The 23,738-nt window shown below is 31.1% G+C and overlaps 1 protein-coding gene across 1 annotated transcript in view; it reads right to left on the bottom strand.

Moving 5' to 3' along the window:
• Positions 1–1,949: 1,949 nt before the first annotated feature.
• LOC129961063 (nose resistant to fluoxetine protein 6-like) overlaps positions 1,950–23,738 on the bottom strand; it is a 30,900-nt gene continuing 9,111 nt past the window's right edge. The window contains exons 6-14 of the mRNA XM_056074875.1: positions 23,415–23,508; positions 22,449–22,541; positions 20,419–20,581; positions 19,481–19,560; positions 18,322–18,474; positions 15,656–15,770; positions 7,491–7,665; positions 4,997–5,139; positions 1,950–2,410 (exon numbers count right to left, since the gene is read on the bottom strand). Coding sequence (XP_055930850.1) covers positions 2,291–2,410; positions 4,997–5,139; positions 7,491–7,665; positions 15,656–15,770; positions 18,322–18,474; positions 19,481–19,560; positions 20,419–20,581; positions 22,449–22,541; positions 23,415–23,508 — 1,136 coding nt within the window. The 3' untranslated portion in view covers positions 1,950–2,290. The remainder of the gene's footprint in view (positions 2,411–4,996; positions 5,140–7,490; positions 7,666–15,655; positions 15,771–18,321; positions 18,475–19,480; positions 19,561–20,418; positions 20,582–22,448; positions 22,542–23,414; positions 23,509–23,738) is intronic.

Genomic DNA, 23,738 nt, shown 5'->3' with positions numbered 1-23,738 from the left:
TTAAAAAAAATCTCACATTTTGGAGCTGTTTTTAAAAGACCATTTACTTTTCAAACTTTTATCAAAAAATTTAAATGTTATTTCATTTCCTTTCGAGGGGAGGAGCCAGACCCCCACTTTTTCGTGTACCCACTAGGGTGGAGAGAACCAATCACCATCGCGGAAGCTTCTCAACCTCAATTACTAGGGGTGGGAGAGATATTCATGATTAAGAAGATACGTGTATAACTGTACAAAAATAACACAAAATGTCTGCACAAGCTCAAGTAATTATATACTTACTGTTTTACTTCAACATGGAAGATCGGAGCTTCCTCTTCTCGAATATACAAGCCAGTTTCTTTCTAAGGCAGAAAGAACTATTGGACGATAGGAAGAAAAGACCTCGGCGTTATTAAGACCACAAGAAATTTTGGTGGCTACTTAGAGGGATCAGATGTAACGATGACATTCAACGATCAATTTCAGATAAGGCTTTCCAATTTCAAATCCCCAATCGATGGAATATATAATCTGAAAGTTTGATGTATACCCGGAAAGGCAAATATAATTAGGATCGTCCAGTCTTTGAAGATGTTTATGTTGTGAGGTAGTGGTAACCGATATGCCTGTAGAAACTTATTGAAAATACCAAAATCACAGCTTTTAATAATCATTGCAGGAAATTTATTGAAAGCTTCGAATCCTCTTTCCAAAATTTCTGAAAATTGAAAATGAAATGAAAATTCCAAAGTAACTCTTTTACATTGCTTTTCGTTTGAATAACGAAAAAAAACTGCATTCGACTGCTGATGAATTTATATATTTTATGCAAAGCCAAATGAGTGAATAAGTATACTGAAAAAGTTAGGAAGATCACAATTTCGAAATCCCGGTATAAAGTCTATTATGGCGACAATTTCAGAAAGAATTTTTATTCTTTTCTAGTTGATGCCGAGCAAGATCTTCATTATTATATGAATTTTTAAAAAATACCAAACAATTAACATGTTAAATTTAAAAAGAATATTATATAAAAGTCTCAACTTATTTTATGGATAATTCTATGTGACTTCAATAATGATTGACCTTTTGTCAAATTATAACTTAGAAATATGAATGTCTTAAGTCTTTACTGTGTGGTTTTCTATGCTTAATTAGATCACATTTTTGGTTTTCAAAAATTGCATTTGTTCAGCTAAAATCCTTGGAATAGCTGCGAAATGGATTACGGATTATTAGTTTTAGTTTAGTTATATTACAGTCCCATTTTAAAGCAACGCTAGGGCTATTTTGGGACGGCCCTCGTAATTTTGAATCGCAGTCAGATGACGAAGACGACATCTGAGTTACCCCTTCCTCCTCTCCACACCACACCACACCAGAGGGAGGACGTTTGGCCCGGACGGATTAAATTTCCTCTAAATGGATTCCATTAAAAATTCGATAAAAATTTGCAAGCCTAAAGACAAAAGGCCAATTTCATTAATCTAATTTAAAGCTTTTTTCAGTTATTGTCTCCACAGAGAAATTTCAAAGATTCATCAAAATCAAGAGTTCAAATTTTTTGGCGACTGATATATTCTTTGCATACGAGGAAATAAAACCTGCAGAGTTGCATGCACTCACATATATTTTTTCAGAAAAAAAAAAGAGCAACTTGTAAAATTATGTGCAAAAATTTTCCTTTCTTAATAATAAAACAATCCCTTATATTGAATGAGCAGTTAATGCATCCAATTATTTTTTCGAGAAAAGAATAAAAATGTATATTATGCTGTATATTTTTCGTGCTTGACAGTGCCTATAATAAAAACATTTATAAATTTGATTTCATGTCTAAAACTTTTCAACGTGAATAAGATCTATCAATTTAAATATATTTAACTATAATTCCAGGTATACAAAAAAACAGACGAAATTTCATAACTGTTTATTTAAAATATCTAATTTATTAACAAAAAATTCCAATAAAACACTTTATAAACATTTAAAACAGTTTTTTTCTGTATTTGATGAAATTCTTAATTTCGATACAAGCTAGTGAAGCTAAGCTAAGCTTAGAAACAATATAATTTCATAGTTATGCTAAAAAAATCGCTATTTTACATAAATTAATTTTGATTGCATACCTAAAAAAATATATAATTCTATATCAAATTGTAATTGTATCGAACCGTCCTTTTCCTTTCAAGCGTTCTAAGTCAGAAACAAGTTCACTGAAAGTTCAAAGAGCTCCATCTATACTATAATTGCCTGGGAGTTTCATTTTATTTGAAAAATTCAGTAAATTAGAATCATCATTTATAGTTCAACACTTGCTTTTGCTCGAGATCTTCAAATAAAGTCTTGATATTGGGATTTCAACTAGCAATGCCACTGCAAAAGAGAAAACGAAAGTCCAAAGGAACACTTGAGCAGACAGAATTACCTGAAAAGAATTGAAACTAAGAAAATCGGAACTCGATTAAGCATATATAACAGTACAATAATAATGTGCTTGAACATTGTTTTACAAGTGACAATTCTAACGTGAAATATGTACATGGTTGGTTCGCTTGTTAAGTTCAAGTTCCGTTTCGAAAAAAAAAGAGACTCATTTTGGAATTGATCTCCTGGCATTAAAATTTTGCTCAGAAAATAAAGGCGACGAAGGCAGTTTTATTACATTCTGCAAATATTCATTTGATACTAATTAGTGCCTGATTTTCGAACTGTCTCGCTAATTAGATTTTTTGTTTTCTCTTCTTGTAATCTAATTAAGTGGATGATTCGGGTACAATCACAGAATAGGCAAGAACTACAAGCGAAGCATGCGGTAGTCAACTTCTTAAAGATGTTTGGACTACAACCGTATATTTCATGCACTCCAGGTCCAAATATATGACTGATATTTTGATGGTAACCTGTAACCAACAATAGCTCATAAAAGCTTTTAATATCGAAACTACCATAGTCATTTGGGTTCGAATGGCAATTTTAGGTAGGCTTTTAGAACGACTATCTGTAGTTAAAAAACTTATTTTCTCATCTTTTTTTTTTTTTTTCCTTATAATAAGTCTAGATCACAGTCATAACAACCCCCAATTAAATGTACAACACTGTGCTGTACCATTTGATCACTGTGTAAGTTTTTAAATTATTTAACATATTAAGATTAAAAATTTGGGTCTTAAAATATGTAATAAATACAAAATTAAACAAAGGTAAGGTCAGTATTCGCAACAAAATTATAAATTTATAAATGAAGTCCATAAAAAAAATACTGAAAATCGATCAAAAGTACATTCTTATCCAACATCATATACTACTAGATGATCTAGCTCAACGCATCTGCGCTGCAGTGACTACTCTTCGGAATTGAGAAATGTTTATATTTGAAGATGATATAAAAGTTTCACTATAGTAATACGGATATTATCATCATACGTATTTAAAACTATTATTAGATGTTTATATGAAGTTCCAAAAATATATATGAAAGCATTTGGTAATATTTCAAAAATATCTTTTAAATATATAGATTATCAGTTATGAAAATACAGTTATTTTAATCAAAAGTATCTAAAACTGTCCTCCCTAATCGCATATTTCAGTAATCAAAAATAATGGAAAAGAATCAAAGGATCCTACTCACGGATAACCATCTAATTTCTATGGAGACTGATTCTGACAAATCTATACGAATATTTTTGAAAGTTTCACCTATGGTTTTAATTTTAGTCATTGAAAATGCTAATAAATTTAAAAGACATTAGTGTCAGATGTAATAAGTATTAACTTAAAACAATTACTTAAATATAAGGAATGTTTTTTTTATTTCATATGTGATACTGTACAGGATACAAAATATTAAATGATTCAAAGCTTGACCATGATTCAGAATTTTAATTTAGAGCTTTACCATCATTACAGCATTTTGTATATTTTTTGAGTTCATTTCATTTTTCTAATATTTCACATCACAAAATATTAATATCTTAATCATTTGTACAGTCATGCTTCATAATGTTCACTTCAATATTCAAATTAATGCAATTTTGACTATCCCTGACTTATTGAACCAATTTTTTGGCAGTCATACTGACGAAAGTTTTATGATCAATCTGACTGCCTCATTTCTTATTGTTATCCATTGAATCATTTATCCAAAGTCTCATTCGCGCGCTCTTTTTTTTTTTCATATATTGTAGAAAATATTTATAAACTCAACATTCTTAGCTTTCATTTGTCTTTAAAACGTTTTTTTCACTGCAGAATGAATGTAGAAATGGGTTATGCTAACAGGATAAAGTAACGGGCTTTGTTTTGAAAACAAACATATCGTCACCATTTGCAAAAGATTATATCTATTTACAAAAACATAATTTAGAATTTTACATATAAATATGTTTGAGGACTAAGTAATGATAAGGGTGAAGGTCACAGACGAGTTCGTAGATACGTCATTTCAAGTGCAAAGGGAGGAAATTGTTGAAATTTTAATTTCTATCAACTTTTTATTATAAAATTAATCAAAACATCATAATGAATAAATTTTTCGTTAAAAATCCTTGATAGCCACCATTCTTTAGAATTTAAGAATCAATAATCCTACTGGTAGATAAAAATATAGAATTATAGATAATAAAGAACAAAACTTAATTACATAAGTACAATGGCATCATGGTTGTTTTTCTGTTCCGAAAACCGATTCCATGGAATATTTATGTATACGAATAATATAGCAATACAAAAAGAAATCTACCCTCACCATCCGATTTTCTGGCAGAGATCTTTATATAAATAAAGGAAAATTTAAAATTGGGGAATATTTTTTCTTAAGTTATCGAATGAAAGGAATTAATAAACATTGGTTCATTACTTAGCTGCATTCACTGTTGTTTTCTCTGTTTTTACAGACTAGTTGGTTGAAGAGCAAGGGAAATCAATAATTCGAACGCGTTCAAACTCTTCAAATCAATCAGATTTTATCACGGCAAATTAGATTAAATAAAGTCAAGCAAATCATACAAACCAGTGACACAATTGAATAGTCTTCTGCCTCTTTGTATATCAGCAGGTATCGCTCCAGCACGATGAAGTGGATTAAGTATCCGCAGTACGCTATGTGGACAAGAGAGTTGAAGATATTCGAGGAAAGAAATCTGCTGAAGAAACCTGAAAATGACAAGAATAAGAGGCTCAGAAAACTAATGTAAGTTCTGAGAGGTATTTTAATAAATTTTGCTTGTTTTTAAGGCGCTGATCAAGAGTCACCTGTAACCAGTGGTGGATCGATAACTCAAAACCTAGCACTGCTTCAAACCATTTTTTGAAAGGTGGTTGGTTAGTTGAATTGTGTTTTCTGACGCAAGAGTTGTATTTGACTATGCTGTCCCAAACACAAAATAACATTTGCATTTTTCATTCTTTCAAGTTATAGGAACAATGAATTGTATGGAACATGTTTTAAACAATCTTCATAAGATATGCTAATGAATAAAAGACTCAAGTGAGTTTGTCAATACCTTATATCTTTAAGAAAAAAGAAAAAGGTTTCGATTGGGATTTTCTCCCATCAAGTCTCTTAAGGGGGCATTCTTATCAAAATGGTTAAGTTTGCCAATATCAAAATTTTGGCATTCTGGTAAGACATTTTACAGAAAGAATACATTTGCAAAGCAGACAAAGGAGGATGTTCAGAACGAAGCAAATGTTTATGATTAATTCTGGTGTGAACAATTCTTAGACGAAGGCATATAACATCTTTTTCCCTATATAAATTAAATCTGTTCGAGTATTTGACAAAAGTATGGAACTCATGCAATTTGTTGGATTAGTGTTCATCCCATATTCTCTGCCATTTCTTCATCATTAAATTCCTGATAATCTTCAGAGTATCATTTAAAGGAACAAAATTTTCAAGTGTCAGCGAATTGGAAGCCCGAACAGCTTTTACTTTGCCTAAACTCCTTGCATGCCCCGGAATCCAACAAATTTTTAAGAGATGAAACAGAGTCTCAATCCAAACCTGTGAGAGAGTTCTTTTAATTTTTTTGTACACTTGCATAGTATAGTGAAGAGAATAGAGGTTGCATTATAGCATCTTTTGTCTTCCATCGATTTGTTTCAGAATTTATGATTATGGTAACAAGATCACATATTAAAAGTTGTTTATTTCCCTATTAAGTTTTGGAGCCACTATATTCGTTTATAAACTGATAAAATCTAAAATTAAAGATTAAAAATTTTCGAATAAAAATCATGTGCAAAACTGCATCCAATTAGATGCAATTTTGGCTTATTGCATTCACATACAAATGAATAAGTAGCTTGATACACAATCAACTTTTTGACTAACTTGATCCCAAATATGACACAGGTATAAAATTCTAATGATAAAGTCAGGTACCCAGTATCTATCCAATTCGGAATATTGAGTTCAAATGCAAGCTTTTGGAAAATTTATCATTTTTTTTTAAATTTATTTAGTTTAAAAATTGCATTCTAAATATCATACACCTATCTTGAAAAGTTTATGAATTATGTTTCGGACAGACACACAAGGTTTAAAAAAAAAGATTCAAAAATTTAAAGGAATTTTGTGATTTTTTTTTTTGACTGTTGCAATACTTTTTTTAAACAAGGAAGTAAAGTTTGCTTATATAACTTATCGCAACGTTTATTAAACATTTTTTTTCCTCTATTCAAGGCATAAAGATAATTTTTTTTACATTTTAACCAAATTTAAAAAGCAATATTTCATTTTTTATCTAGTTAAAGAAAAAAAATATTTTTAAGCCAGTGAAACTACATGACAATATGACAAGAGCATGAAAGTCATTATTGTCATCCTTAATTAACAAATTTGTTTATTTCATCAGCTGAAAACTTGTGAAGAAATGGAAAAAAAAAACAAATTGAGCATTGTTCGTCTTAATAGTCAAGCTAAATAAAACCAAGGGAAATAATAAAAGAGAGTGAAAGAGAAAAAAAAATTAAGAAACAACAATATCATTTTGTGATTTTCTTTCTCATAAAGGAAGGGATGGCCCAAAAGCAGCTCTAAAAACATCATCCCTTTCTTTAATTTTCCCTTCCTCGAAATGAAGATTCACCTAACGTACTTAGAGTTTATTAATTACTTATTAGCCCGGAATAAGTTAATTTACTTCTTACTTTAACAAAAATAATTTTCTTAATTACTTTTGTTAAGTAGCAAGCAATAGTTCTTATCTAATAAAAGTTATTCTGTGCTGTAGATCTGTCCATGTTCTTATCTTTTGTTCCCACGCTCACCGGAGAAAAGCTATAAGTTTTCTTATCCTAATCGCGTTTGCAGAATTCAACTAATGAGCAATTAGTGCATTCTGCAAGATCATTAATTATATAAAAGACAAATTGATTAAAGCTTTGTAACAAATTAATAAATGAGATTTTCAAATGATGTTGAGAAACTCCAATATACAGTCCTAATGAATAAACCGCAACAGCTTATAGCTATAAAATTATATTTTAATTTTACTTACCTGCTTGCTTTGTTACGCACGCAAAAACAAACCATGCTGTTCCAGAAGAAAACAAGATGAATTTAATAGCATTATAGAAAGCAGTTTCTGTGCCCGAATCTTCTGCGATTCCAAAACGAAAGAAATAAAGCCACATGCAGATGCCCGCAGTCATCCATCCACAGTACAGAGTTATCTGAAAATGAAACGGACAGCAGCAATTGTAAGTTAATCAGTCAATAACAGTAAAAATGAAGGACAAATCTAAACGATAGTAAGATCTGTTATATCACTTCCCCATCAATTCCACTGTTTCAGTCGCTACCTTCAACAAAAAATACGAAATACACTCGTTTTCCTCATTAAATATTCAATGAAACTCTCTTTGGATTGTTTCTTTAACATTTTCATAGACACGAGTCACATCTGATATCCAAATTATCTGTCTAATTAGATTATCCTTTCTTTGGTATTTCGCAACTATGTTAAAGGAGTCATCTATTTAGATGTAGTTTGGTACAATTAACCAATATGTATGAACCATAAGCTAATCATATGACAGACAACGTATAAAAGATCTGTATTTTTTTAAGTTCCTAGTATTAATTTTAGACTTTCTGTAATATCTTTTCTTTTCCGCCTGCATATTCCGTAATAGAACCAACTTTGATTTGCTATATTGATTGCCCTTTCAAATATTTTGCATTTTATTGTCTTGTTTCTTTTTTGGTTTCTTTGTTATTTATTCAATATTTGATACACTTTGTTCGTTATTCTTTGTTTGCATCTTTAGACATTTGCTTTTTTTTCTTTAACCGTGGTTCGTCGTTATGTTCTGTATCCAATGTCATCTATTTTTTCGCTTTGAAGATTTTTTCATGCGTTTCATAAAACGGACTCTTGTTTTATCACCCCTATATCCCCCTCACCTCTACTAATTGAAAATATCACAATTTAAATAGGCTCTTGTAGTGGTGTTAAATTCATTCAATGTCATGCTACAGTGTTGTTACCAGTTCATCCTTATCAGTATCAAAAGACATTTACCATACATACAAGACAATAAGACCAAATAAAATTAGTTATACCAAAGGACTTGTGAATAATTAAGTCGTGGTACCAGATAAAGTATTGCGGAAAAATATTAAAACCCGAAGACTAACACGGTTCCTTTTATCTCATTCAGACTTTCAAAACAATTATTCTAAAAAAAAAAATTGAGAAACATCAATATTTAATTAATTTTAAAATATTCCATTGAAATTATTAAACACTATTCATAATTGAATTTTCTCTGGTTTACCTTTCATTAACCTTAAATTTTACCTTAGCAGAAAAAAACTTTAAAAGTCTCGTATAAATCCCAAAACTTAACCCCAATTAAGCATATCAGATGTATTGGTGGATCTGGTAGATTCTTTTCGGCCGCGACAGAAGAATTTAATAAAATATTTACATAAAATTAAATCTAATATTATCGTTAAAAATAAGCTCTAAAGTATTTTTAAAAGCGCAAGTGCCAAACTAGATACAACCTTCTCCTACGTGTCTGAATGCTTTTGTATTGGGGAAACTGTTATCCTTGTTCAATGCTATGTTCAACACTCAAATTATATAACTCATTTAAGTTAATAATGCGATATAATAACGTTATTCCATGAAGAAAAGATTCTTAAACTGCTTGATACAAGAGGGTTAAGTGCTTATAAGCGGCCAGCGGCCAGCGGCTCTAAAAGACCAGTTTGATTATTTGTTTCATTCTGAAGTTCCACAAAGGTGTTTTTGAAAATCTCAATTGGATGTGAAAAGAGCACCTCGGTAGGCATCCACTTCTCCAGTTTCAATATTACACCAACATGTCAGCAAGCGATTTCCGACAGCAGATTAACTTAGTATTAGACCGACCTACATGACGGATTTTTGTTGAAATCTATTCTCAAATCAGTGAACCTCTGATCCCAAACTTTTCACCGAGTCACCGCGGCCCTATTCATGATCATAATACTAAGTTATAAGAAATTCTAGAATAATGCATGATTAAATTTAAACTTATAAATTTTTGTAATTAAATTTACTTTTTTATGCGTATAAAGTAAATGTGAATGAAAAGTAAATTGTACTTGTAAATAAACTCCTATATTATATATATATATATATATATATATATATATATATATATATATATATATTGTTACAAATCTGTAACTTTGCTACTCGGCCATGAATAGTGTCATCGTGAGAAAGACCGTTGTAAGATCTGTGCTGAGCAGCTGCCGCGTAAATGACCTGAGAGCTTGGCGATCATTTGGCGACGAATTTGGCGACTAAACGGATAATACCGGAAAGTTCTAGAAGTTTCACGATCGATCTAGTAAGACCCGAGGTACAGCCAGGTACGCCCTGATTGGTCTGGAAGACTCTAGCCCCGCCTCCCGGAACTATAAAAGACGGGCACTCAGAAGCTACGAAGAAGTGAGTATTCACTTGTGTGCATAAAAGCAGGCTGTGATTTTCACTTGATTTTGTTTGAAGTCATTCTCGTGTTAGCTTCCGTCATGAACGGTAGCGTTTGCGAAGAAGGTGGAAAGCGCAGATGCGCGGAGACGAATGAAGAAATGATCATTGATGGCAATCATAGTGATCTGCCTCAAACTAAAGAGAAATACACTTGCATCCATTGCAAGGAAAGATTGATGATCCGCGATGCGGTAAAAGTCCTAAGTCTTGAAATTGAAGGTATCAACCAAGCCACAAGGCATGCCAAGAGGGAGCAGATTGATTATGCTCACCCGCATCTTGCAGCCATGGAGTCTAGAAGAAAACAAGCGATTCAGGAGATGGAGACCCTTCTGGGTAAGATGAACCTCGTTAGTTCTTGTCAGGACTCGAAATGTGAACACTCTAAGGAACCCTCCCTGAACCTGAGTAATGATAATTTCGTCTCTCCAACAAAGAGGAAACTTGCCAGAAATAAACCGGAACCCCCTAAAAATGTAATTAACATAAGCAATAAATTTCAAGTCCTCAATAATATTCCAGTTGAAAATGAAACTCCCAACACTGCAGAACATAAAATAGCACCAATAATGTTGAAATATGCAGATAACTTTAATGAAATTTTATCCCAAATTGCCAAAACCTGCGGCAAAACTGTTAACAAACTGAATAAAGGGTTCATAAAAATATTCCCAGAATCGGCTGATCAACACAAAGCCATTCAAAATTTCTGCAGGCAGCAGGGTTATGATTATTATATCATAACCCCCCAAAACAAAAGACCATTAAAAGCAGTCATCAAAGGGCTCCCCCATGAATACGACACAAAAATAATAGCTCAAAACCTAGTTGATAGTGGTTTCCCAGTGACTAGGGTTGTTCAACTTACCCAGCTAAGAACTAAAAGACCTCTTCCATTTTATATGGTTGAACTTAATAAAACTGAAAAAGCCGAGGAAATCTTTAAAATAGAACATCTGGATTACCTTAGTATCACAGTAGAGCCCTACAGAGGTCGCAACCTAGTCTCGCAATGTTATCGTTGCAACTTTTTTCACCATGCAGCGAATAACTGCAACATAAAGCCCAGATGTCTGAAGTGTGGCGAAAGCCACGAAACTAATGCTTGCGTAATAAAAGAAAAAATTGAAACGCCAACTTGCATCAATTGCGGCAAACAAGGGCACATAGCATCTTACCGCGGCTGCGAGGCCTTCCCAAAAATTCAGTCTGCGAGAAAAAATAGGGACAACTATTTTCACAAAAATCAAGCTCTGATCAGGCCAAATGTCAGTTTTGCAGGTCTTTTTAAAAACACAAACCATCATGAGATAGCGCCTCCATTACACTCTTACCACACAAGCCCACCAGAGCTGGCGCCACAAACCTATGGTCACAAACAAGCCAACAACACCGTTTTAGAAGGCAATGATTTCGCTGACATTATAGAAGCAATGAAAGAACTGAAAAAGCTAACGACCGAGTACCCTTTACTCTTTTCACAGCTTAAAAAACTAAAAACCGCAAACACTGTTATGGAAAAACTGGATATACTCATGAAGGCATTCGATAACCCAAGTCTACCTGTCACTAACTAGTTTTCTCCTGCAATAGCCTTCGCATAGCCTATTGGAACGCAAATGGCATTAACAATAAAATAATTGACCTTCGTAATTTTGTAAATAAGTATAGCCCCGATGTAATCCTACTGCAAGAAACCCACCTTAGACCACAAAGAAAAATTTTCCTGGCAAACTATTTCTCATATTACAGTTACAGAGCTAACCAGGCTGGCGGCGGTACTGCAATTTTAATTAAAAATGGTTTACCTCACAGTGAGGTCCCCCCACCTTTACTACAACATGTAGAAGCTAGCGTGGTAAAATTAAATTTTAAAAATCAAGATCCAATAACCTTAATCTCTATTTATATCCCCCCCTAGTGCAGATAATTCCAATTTTATTTTCGACATCGAAAACCTGATGCAAACAGGACCTAATCAAATAATTTGCGGAGACTTTAACGCTCACCACGTTAGCTGGGATTGTAAGCGTAACTGCCCAAAAGGTAATTCCCTAAAATCATTCGCCCTTCAGGCCGGATTAGACATTATAGCACCGTCCACCCCCACTAGATTTGGGCCTCAGTCAGCCAATACAATAGACCTCACCTTAATTAAAGACTTCCTGTACCCATATGAAATTCACTCCTTACCTGAACTTAGCTCTGACCATAATCCCATCTTATTAAATTTTTTCTTTAAATATTCCCTGCCCAATAATCTTAATAAATTTAAAACAAACTGGAATAATTTTAAATTAACCCTCAGTCAATCAGAAACCCCAAACATTGATGAATTTACAAACCCAGATAAACTTGACCATTTTGTAAACATCTTCGAATCGCAAATTATTAATGCAAAAAATCTAGCCTCCACCCCCATTATAAATAGTCAAAATTTTATTGACCCTAAAATTAGAGACCTAATCAGGGACAGGAACTTTGCCAGGAAAAATTTTCAAAAAACCAGAGACCCAGTCTTCAAGAGACTAATGAACCAAATTAATAAGGAAATTGAAAAACTTAACAATAAAATCCAAAGCAATGAATTTATACACAAATTAATTAGTGTTAACACAGAAGACGGATCAATCTGGAAACTTGTCAAAACTTTTAAAAGTAAAAAACAAAAAATTCCGGCCCTTAAAGGCCCTGCTAGTATTGCAATAACTGATAAAGAAAAAGCAAACTGCCTGGCGGCTAGCCTTGAGAAACAATTTCAACTTAATGAATTGAGCAATTTCACCACAGAACATAATGTAAATAATACAGTCAAAGGCTTTCTCGACTCATTGCCACAAAAGTTTATTGATATTCCCCCTCCCTCAACTGATGAATTAAAGGATCATATTAAAAAACTTAATATCAAAAAAGCCCCTGGCCTTGACAGTATTAACAACAAAATGTTAAAAACACTTCCGGACAATTACCTAAAATTTTTAATTAATATAATTCATAGCATTCTCAAATTAGGATATTTTCCCATGTCATGGAAAACAGCTGCAGTTATCCCCATATTAAAACCAGGAAAAGACCCAACTGATCCCTGCAGTTATAGGCCCATATCCCTACTCTCTTCTGTCAGCAAAATTGCTGAACAGATAATTCTCAATAGATTAAATAATTACCTAGAAGAACATAATATACTAACACCTGAACAATTTGGATTTCGCCGTAACCTATCTACAACCCACCAATTAATTAGAGCAGTAGAATTCATTGAGGAAGGTTTTGAAAATAAACAAAAAACTGCAGCGGTTTTCCTTGATATTCAGAAAGCTTTTGACAGAGTTTGGCAAGATGGTCTTATATACAAGCTAATTAATTACAAGATACCCCCACACCTTATCAAAATTATAATTTCTTACCTCAGTTACAGATCCTTTAAAATCAAGATAAACAATGAATTTTCGGAAGTAAAACCTATTCTTGCAGGTGTACCTCAAGGATCTAAACTAGGGCCAATTTTATTTTCCTTGTTTATTAATGATATCCCCAAGCAATTTAACACTATGTTGTGCATGTACGCTGATGACACTGCAATACTAGCTAGAAACAAAAATCAAAATTTCATTACCATAGCTTTAAACCGACATATTAAATCTCTTGAGGACTGGTTCGTCGAATGGAAAATTGAAATAAATGCTAGTAAAACTGAAGCTATAGTTTTTAATAAAAATAACTGTAAAAAGAATTTCTCCCCAGTTAAAATTAAAAATCAAACTGTCCCGTGGTCTAAGGAATGCAAATATTTAGGTGTTATTCTAGATAGTAAATTAACTTGGAAACCCCACTTTATTTACACAGCTAAAAAGTTTCGAGACCTAACTCGTAAATTTTATCCCTTAATTTCTCGAAACTCCAAAATGAGTAGACAAAATAAAATGCTTATTTACTCTGCCTACTTGCGTCCAGTATTAACTTATGCCTGCCCTGTGTGGGGATATGCTGCCAAGACTAATCTTAGACTTATTGAACGCCAGCAAAATAACTTAATTAGAAATTTCTGCAATATGAAATACTACATGCCCAATACAAATATGTACTTATGCCTAGACTATCCCCCTCTTAAAAAATTCATTAAAAATCTAGCCACTAACTTCTTTAAAAACATGGATAAGAATGAAAATGAAGCAATAGCTAAAATTCCTAAATATAAACCATCTACAAACTCTAGAAGACCCCGTAATATACTACTTTAATTTATCTCAGCCCCTTAGTTTTTCTTCCTAACTTTTATTTTTTCAAACTCAAATTATACTGTATCTCAATAGCCAATTCTAGCTCACAAGCAGTAAAAACTTACTAAGCCCAACGGCAGCGTACCCCCCCCCCACCCTCACCCTAATATCAGACAATCACAATGAGTCCTGACACTCGTCATCTCCAAATTTCGTCGAAGAAGGCCACGGCAAAGTATAGACAGCAAAGCACTGTGAAGTCTCTCCTTACCGGGGATAAGCCCCTGCCGGGGCTAGGCGCCCCGTCAACCCAACCATCAAGCTACGAAGAAGTCGTGTCGTGTATATCATCAGGAGAAGTGTGTGTATCGGCGGAAGTTGTGTGTGAGAGAGTCGGAATCGCCGACACGTAGAGGTCTTGGAGGATTAGACAGCAAGAAAGCTGCTGAACTAATGAACTATTAGAGATTAAATGCGCTGCGCTATTACGATTAATTGACGGTATTTGTAGTAGAAAAATAATTTTGTAACTAATATATATATATATATATATATATATATATATATATATATATATATATATATAATATATATATATATATATATATATATATATATATATATATATATATATATTAGAGCACATCTTTATGGCACTATTATTAATTTAAAAATATTGCAAGAATTGTATCTACTCAAGCATCTTAGTATTTCATCTTAGTTGGTTGTTAGCTGAAGGATGTTTAAATACATTTTTAAAGCAAAAATCGATTGATTCTTGTAGATTTAGTAGAATTAGCAAAAATGTGTCATTATTTCTTAAGGGTATTGAACTTCATTAAGAAACCTTAATTTAAAAGCTTTTTAAAATATTCTTAATTGTTGATATTTGATGTATGATCGATTTAAATTCTATAAGTTATGACAGGTCAAACTTTTTACATATTATTATAATAAAAGTAAATGCACATATTATCTTAAACTATACTTAAAGTTTTGTTCGGACACCACATTTTTTTGAGTTCCAAAATAATTCCAAATACGTATTTGATGCATATCAAGTGAATGAGAAACGACTCAACTTACTTTTCCCTTCATCTTTATCTAAAATGAAACAAATATAACAGATAAAAATATATAAGAAAAATTGCAGTTTAAGCAACGTGATTCATCGGTTGTTCCTTCAAGCACAATAGAAAGTTAAAGGGAATACATACAAAAGCAAATCAATACGCATTAATTCACAGCTAAAACATTATAAAATTGCAATTTCCATTTACATTTCAGAAATGCATTTTTTCACTTGTGTTTTATTTTGGTTTAATGTATAAAATAGTTCTCAAAAAGCATGAACGTTAGGTTAGTAAATTAAGAAGAGGTTTAAAGGAAACATTTTGCTTATAAGTACATCTCAATAATTCACAATTTATTAGAATAAGAATCTATTACCTTGTTAGATTTATCTCTTCTCTTGCACAATTCGTGGCCCAGCAGGAGTCCGATCAAATAAGCACTTATCCTTGTATAAGGTTTCTGATATACTTTATCGAAGAACTCCCACATTCTAAGAAATGAAATAACCTTAGCATCATACATTCAAAAGTAGTTTCAAAAAAATGTTTCTGAATAACGCTTTTTGAATTATATCTCCCGTTGGATTCAACTATTCTAGTGAACCTGATGTATGACTCATTAGATTGGCCCAATCTAATGTGCGTGAGAAAATAAACAGCCAATCTCAGCAATTAACTTTGTTTTCTAAAAGTTTGGAAAATGCATCTTTAAAAAAACTGATGTGTCCATTTTTGAGAGCTATTTTTCACGCATCAAAAAAGAAATTGCACAGAAATGAAACTACTATGAATGGAAATGCAATCTTTAGTTTTAAGGTAATGCAAAAATCATTTTTGTGAGATAGTTTTGGAATATATGAAGCGTCAACTTCCCTCGACAAGTCAAAGTGATTACTTACCTAACAAAGGTAAACACGTTCATTGGCACGATTGGCAACTGATATTCGGATAATATAATGAGATTCCCCTTTGCTATCTTAACTAAAAATTGAGAAATTGGTCAACTAATTAGATAGAGAGTGAGAACCACATGCGAAGCCACTTACTCAACATGTGAAGCCGATTTTCGATTATTCAATAAAAACTTTTGATAGACACCATTTTCTATAATCTTGATTTCTTTTACATTTTCTTTCTTTTGATTTAATGGAGTCTTTGGCGAGCTTTTACCGACCATTTTCTTACAATATTTTGGAAGTCAATTAGTTAAGTGAAACGTTGAATTAAGTGCAACTGTAAAACGGAAAACGTTCGTACGATGGTTTTTTTTACATTTTACAATAATAAGAGTGATGCGTTCTGTGCCATGAACGTTAGCTTATTGATGTTACTGCTAAAGTGCAGAAATCAATTAATCTGCAGATTAGTCAGATAATCTGTACATTAACCAAGGTGATTCGTTAAAGTGCGAAGAATTTCATTTCTCAAATTATCTTGGTAATCTGCAAATTACCCAGATAATCTGCATATTACCTACTAGGTATTCGTTAAAGTGAAAATATGATCCTTGCCGAAAACACGCAATGTTTCTATGCGGTTAAATTAACTGTTGTCTGTTTATTTTTTGATATCTAAAGAATCAAATTAATACAATGAAACAAACAGCAGTTTAACATATTATTACAATTAAGGAAATGAATTTGAGAAATTATGCTTATATATAAGTGCACTCTAAAGGTTAATGAGACATTGAATTGCATAACAGTTGGTTTTTGCATCATGCATACCTATTCGTGGTACATTTAGATAGCATCCACATTTTTTGAAACCCTACACGGAATCAAGGGATTGCTTTATTGTTGTTTGACGTACTACAGAAGGGACATTTTTCTTTAAAAATCTCTTTACAAACACTGCATTCAGATCTCGCATACAACAAATTCAATCGCATACAATTCAGAGATCGCATACAAAAAGAGCGAATCAAACTTTTTAACTTTAACGATACGGAAACCACTAATGTGCACATTACCTTGTTAAAATAAGGAAAACTCGATTCCGAACTTTAACGGAGCAAATCAGTTAATCTGCATGTTAGTTAGGTAATCACATTAGCAACTTTCGAGTTTTAACGGTAACATTTATATAAATTGCGCACCAGAATTTACTCCAATATTAGAAATTCTTTTGGAATATGTGGATTAAAACTTACGACACTTTTTAGATTTTGACCGGCTATGTATTCTGCAACGGAAGAAAATTTACGAAAATATAAATTATATTTCTCTAGACATATTAAATTGTCTTTGATACATTGTGTCAATGAATTGTGCAACTAAAGCTAGTCTAGTAGAAATGTTATATTTTGAGCCATCATTTAAATGCATGTCGTATTTCTTTAGTCATTTAATTGCCTGTTATTTAAAGACGTTTAAAAGGCAATCATAAATAAGAACATAAAGATTATCCTGAGAGATTAAATAGTCTCATAGTTGACAAACATGACCCAAAATAGGCTAGTGCTACATTCTGGAGAGACAATGGTCATTTAAGAACGGACATCATAGCTTTAAACTGTTATTGGATGATCATGAACAGAATTTTGTGTGAACACTTATTTCTTTAAATGTTGCTATTTTTTTCCAAAATGAATAGAGAGAATGCTCATCCCTAGTAGCACATATATATTGTACAATATTATATGATATTAAACAATATTCGCAATATTGTATAATATTCTTAAGTATTAAATGATATAATATTGCACAATATTGTGAAACAATATTCGCAATATTGTATAATATTCTGAAGTATTAAATGATATAATATTGCACAATATTGCATAATATTGTGAAAAAATATTCGCAATATTGTATAATATTCTGAAGCATTAAATGATATAATATTGCACAATATTGCATAATATTGTGAAAAAATATTCGCAATATTGTATAATATTCTGAAGCATTAAATGATATAATATTGCACAATATTGCATAATATTGTGATTCTGAGCATTTCCTCCACTCCTTTCAATAGTAAAATAGTCAAATTGCAAAAAAATAAAACAATTTTTATTGTTTTTGAAGATATATTACTCACCTTATGGTATATAGCGCAAAGGCTGGTTCGGAGAGATGGAAGCCTACTCTTGATAAACAACTAATTAAATCAAATTGTTTCGATATAATAAAAGTTATCAAGCTTGATACACCGATGCTAACGCCTATCAAGATGTATCCCAATCTTGGCCATCTGAAACATAATTTTAATAAAAGAGATAATAATGGAGATTCATCAAAATCTGGAGTTCGAATTATTTTACAATTAAAATACTTTCCCCTTTGTATAACATTTGAATACGAGAAAGTAAAAAGTCACCGATATGAGATATTATGGCTCTCAAAATCGGAGTCAACAACAACGGACGAAAGAGAAACGGAATATGCAAAATTTCATTGTTTAAATGAAAAAATACGCGTGCACAGATAAATGGCTTACAGCATAAAATTCACGAGAAATATTCTTTCATGAATGAGCATTAGTGTATCTTGGTTCATTTGCTATACATACAGTGCGTTGAGTTTCCCTATAAGCAAGATACTACATCTATAATTTTTAGCCCATTTTTGTTTGTTTTTTTTGTCTTTGCTGTTGTTATTCAGACATTCATTACTCCATTCCTTTCACGATCAGTATATGAAATTTGGTTGTATTCCGTGAATTGCTTTTAGTTCCAGGAAAGTTACTTCATGGCCAACTTGTATGAAACTTATCTATTAATTGGTTAATAGATTACTTGCATAAATGAATATTAATTTTATAATTACTCATCACAGATGGAGATATACACTAAGAGATAAAGTTTTAAAACTATCTCGATAGATATACTTAACTTAGTAATTAATATTATATCCAAGTTGAATAACAATGAAGTTGATGTTTGCATATAATAACCATGGAATTTGTTTTACTTATTTTCTAATACTTAATTTCATTTTGTATTCGTTAGTGATCTATATTAGGAATTGAAAAATTATCTTGAATACAAACCGAGTCTTTACAGTTTTTTTCCAGAAAGATGAGCTCTGAAATTTAAAGAACTTAAGAAGTCTATTCTTAATGAAAATGCGATCTTTATTCTTTGAGAATTTAGAATACTTCATCTCATAATTCGCATAACTGTTTAAAAAAAATAGTTATTAATGGAAAAAATTACGTATTGCTTTAAATCTTAAGCAAGGCAAGAAGTGCTACTTACTTGATAATAGAAATCAAGAATAAAGGGCTCAAAACGTAGAACTGAAAATCAGCAGCTAAATACCAAGTCCAAAACATGCACTAGAATTAATAAAATTAATATACAAACATCCTAACACCACTTGATACAAATCTTCAGATATCAATGAAATATAGTATAAATATTTTTTCATTTAAAAATGCATACTAAAAGGTTGAAACAGCTTTCTTAAGACCTATATTTGCAAATATTTTTCTTCCAATGTCAAATAAGATTTTAGAATTATTTTTACCTCCGCCTTTCTTTGAAAATCTTATCTACTTTTTAAAAATAAAAGCAAGAAACGTTATCTTTTGAAATTGTTGTTAAATATTTTTCGACTCTGGCAAAATATTTATGAAGGGTAACATTAAAAGATGAAAAAAAATCTAAAAAGTTAATACTGACAAAATTTCTAACACATCTACTAAGAATATCTGTTTTTCACAAATTCTATTCTAAAGTAATACGAGAACGAAACAATCACGCGTTAAGTAAAATCAAGCAAGAAAAGTTTGCATTAAAATTCTTTAGCAAGAAGAGAGGGAAATCAAAAGTTAATATAAAAAAAACACATGCTGATCTATAATATCCGTTTAAATCTTAAATTTTCCAAACATGTAATTTCTTAATTAAAGGTAATTGGTATCTTCTCACTGTCCGTCATTATACATTTTAAAAAGTATATGGAAATTTGGAACAAATTTTAAGTAACATCTTGAATATGATACTGTAATATAAGTTGATTTCATAAAAAAGGAGAAGATATTAATTTGAATGTTAATAAAATTAGAAGTGTTTTTCTCTGAACGATATGTGTAAATTAGCCATTAATAAGAGTTGGAATCTGTCGAATGTTTTAAGCTTTTAAATAAGTCACGAAATTCAACCGTATCCTAATTCATAACAAATATTTTTACCTGATTTGAAGGTGAAAGAAAGTTATTGATGAAAAGCAAGTTCCACCACCAGTTATCTTTACATACTGGATTCGTCGTATAAACTGGCCACAAAGGTCCTGAACCCATGTAAGAGAACAAAGTAATGTAAAATCCCAGAACAATAACATAAGCAGGTGTAATCCTGGAAAAAGAAACACTATTAACACATCAAATTCTTTAGCAACTTAAATACATCTTTAAATTTTATGTAACCTTTTGTCTCATATTTCAAGAATGTTAGATGTAAAAGAATGATCATTGCGAAATACTTTTTTCATTAAAAGACAAAGAAAGAAAATGTTGGTTTGAATAATGTAACTTTTATATGAAGAGAATTCGAAATCTCAATATCTTCATAACCAAAATTTTGACAGGAAAAAAATTCTTTTACAGATTTTGCAATGCGAGATCTATATTCCGATCCATCACTGCAGAACTGCAACCTATTCTAATATTTCTTCTTTGGAAATCAATATAGATATTATGATTAAATAATAAAACACGAAACTGCCTATAAAGTGATTGGAGATATGCATGCGAATTTATAGGTCTTTAATAGACTAGTTACACCAATCTATATGCAAAACTCTGCTGGTATAGCTTCTATTGCGTGACGATCAAACCCCGTGAGACAGAAGTTTCTCTGTTCGGGAGTGACAACAGAAGTAAGAGATTTTGAAAATATAGCGAAAGAGAAAATCGTTTAAAGTGTGTGCTGTGCTGTGCTGTGCTATTTTGTTTTAAATATATGTTATTCATGTTTCCTTCAGCGTTGTCATCAATTAACAGAACTGACTACATTTATTTTCCAAGTCAATCCTAGTAGGAACGACAACTTCTGTACCGCTTCTACGATGGAAAGTTTTCAATGTAACAATTATGTTTTTTAAATCTCTAAATTCCATAGTTACCAGTAAAGGATATGATTGCAAAACGATACCATAGAAAACAAAGCGGTACACAAGACTCTTAATGGAAAATTTATAAATTTACACGTATTCATTTCTATGTATAGCACTGTTCGTTAAAAAGTTCAGTCACTGCTTTCCTACTAATCATATGTGAAGTTATTGTCACAATTACATTTATAATTAGGTGTCTTAAGTGCCGGAGGTCACTTTTGCATCGCAGACTATTTTTTATAATTTACTTATTCAAAATTTAAATATCTAACAAGATGCATAATTTAATGATGCCATCTTACAGGTTCAACCCATTCAATTCAAAAGTTAGGACATCTCTCATATGAACTTAATCATACGAGAAAAATATTCGGTCGATCGTTTAGTTAAATTTGATCTACACACTTCGTTGTCTATTTTCCTTATAGTAAAATGAAGGATTGTATTTATTTACTTTCCCTCTAAAGTTCGTCCTACCAATTTTTTTTATTGATAGTTAAGTTTTATTTTATCAAATCTTGTCAATTATATAAATATATATTAGTCTTACAGTTGAAACATCAAACTTTATAATGCTAACATAACTTATTTGAGTATGATTTAAAACATCATAGTTTTAATGAATTTCTATTAAAATGCTATGAATGTGCCGATTCTTAATTTAGTTAATCATTAAAATTTCCATGAAAGGTATTAACCGCTTAACTGTTTTGCCAGAGTGCCATACATGCATAGATTTATCGAATTTTGATAGATGTGAGCAAAAAATAAAGCATTCATAACGATTATAATTTAATATTAAAATTACTTCGAATACATATATAAGTATTCAATGGATTTCCATTTGAATCAAAATAAGAAAATATTCCCAAAATAGAAAGTATCATCTTATTAGATAGTAAAGAAAATAAAATAGTTAAGGGGTTAATGGAAAGGATTTCGAAATCGTTTTTCACTCGTATTTCAATAGATGTTCGAGCTTTAAAATGAAGTAAAGTCAGGGTACGTAGAAACATTTTTAATCAAATTTCTGTAACTTTGCCATTGTTTTTATAAAGAGCTGAAGAGGCGAAATAGGCTAAATTGAAAGATATTAACTTTACATACCTTATGATCCTCTTGACATAGAAATGAAACCAAGATATATTTCCCTTGTTTTTCTCATAACTTTGTACGAAACCATATCCATTTAATAATCCACTAAAATATACAGAAAAGAGTATTAAAGACCAGTAAGACATTATATTAGACAAAACTGAAACCTGGTACATGTACAGATAATATTTTTAAATAGATGTACAAAATTGTGTGTAGCTTATAGGTGTTTAAAAGTGGAAAATGTTGAGAATTCTTAATTTTTTGATAATAATGATTATGGAATATGTGCAGTTAACAAAATATTTTACAAGTGGACCGATTCCTCTTGTAAAATTTTTTGGGAGGATAAAATGATGAAGTTACTTAATAGTGTATTGTTCAGTACACTTCTTAGTTACATAAAATTTCGCAAAAATATTCCGATCAATGAATTGCAATTTGTTTCTTTATCCGTGTGAGAATTATAATATTAATAAAATTGATAATTAATACCATATTGCCCTATTATTCCTTATACATATTTAATGACAATAATAAGCAGTTAATCTTATGAACACTTTTAAGATTACAAGTACATGCCAATACAAAATTTAAAACAAAAAAAAAAACAATTTCGATGATTTTCCTGAAAAAAACTTTATGCTTCCTTTAAAATAGTTTTATTTACAAACTCGCGGATACTGATATGTCATTTTAATTTACATTTATGAAAGCGTATTTTAATTTTTAAAATAAACGTGTATGAAACCTTTTTAAACTGATTGAAAATTTCTAATGACTAATTGCCAATTTCAAACATTTTAGAATTTATCAAATTAACAGTTTTTAATAGCCAAATTTGTTGCTTACAAAATGATCTAATCATCTAAATACCATATTTTAAATCATTTTCTTAATTGACTGATCTGATTTGTTCACAAAATATTCAATGTTTTAATAAAATTGGAAAAATTTGTGAATTAATGACGTATTTACCTTATTACCAAAAAAATGTCGATTATAAAATCCCCTTTCACAAGAATTTGAGCTATCTTATATTGCAGATAAGGTGCCATTTCTTCTAGATTTTCTGGAAAAGAAATAGTTTGCTTGAAATATTATTACATGAAAGAATGCTTTACGAATTCCAGATTGCTACTTTAATACTAGAATTTTCTTCTTAAATAACTAGCGTAAATAAATTCATTAATTCTAACCTTTCCTCCGAAATTCATACCTCACGAAATTCCTGCCATACGAAAATACTAAAAATATTTTGCATTTAACTCTTGTTCTTTCGAATAAGGAGAATATGTACAT

This window comes from Argiope bruennichi, chromosome 2 (assembly GCF_947563725.1).
Source record: "Argiope bruennichi chromosome 2, qqArgBrue1.1, whole genome shotgun sequence".
Taxonomy (NCBI): Eukaryota; Metazoa; Arthropoda; class Arachnida; order Araneae; family Araneidae; genus Argiope; species Argiope bruennichi.
This window is presented reverse-complemented; position numbering and strand designations above follow the sequence as displayed.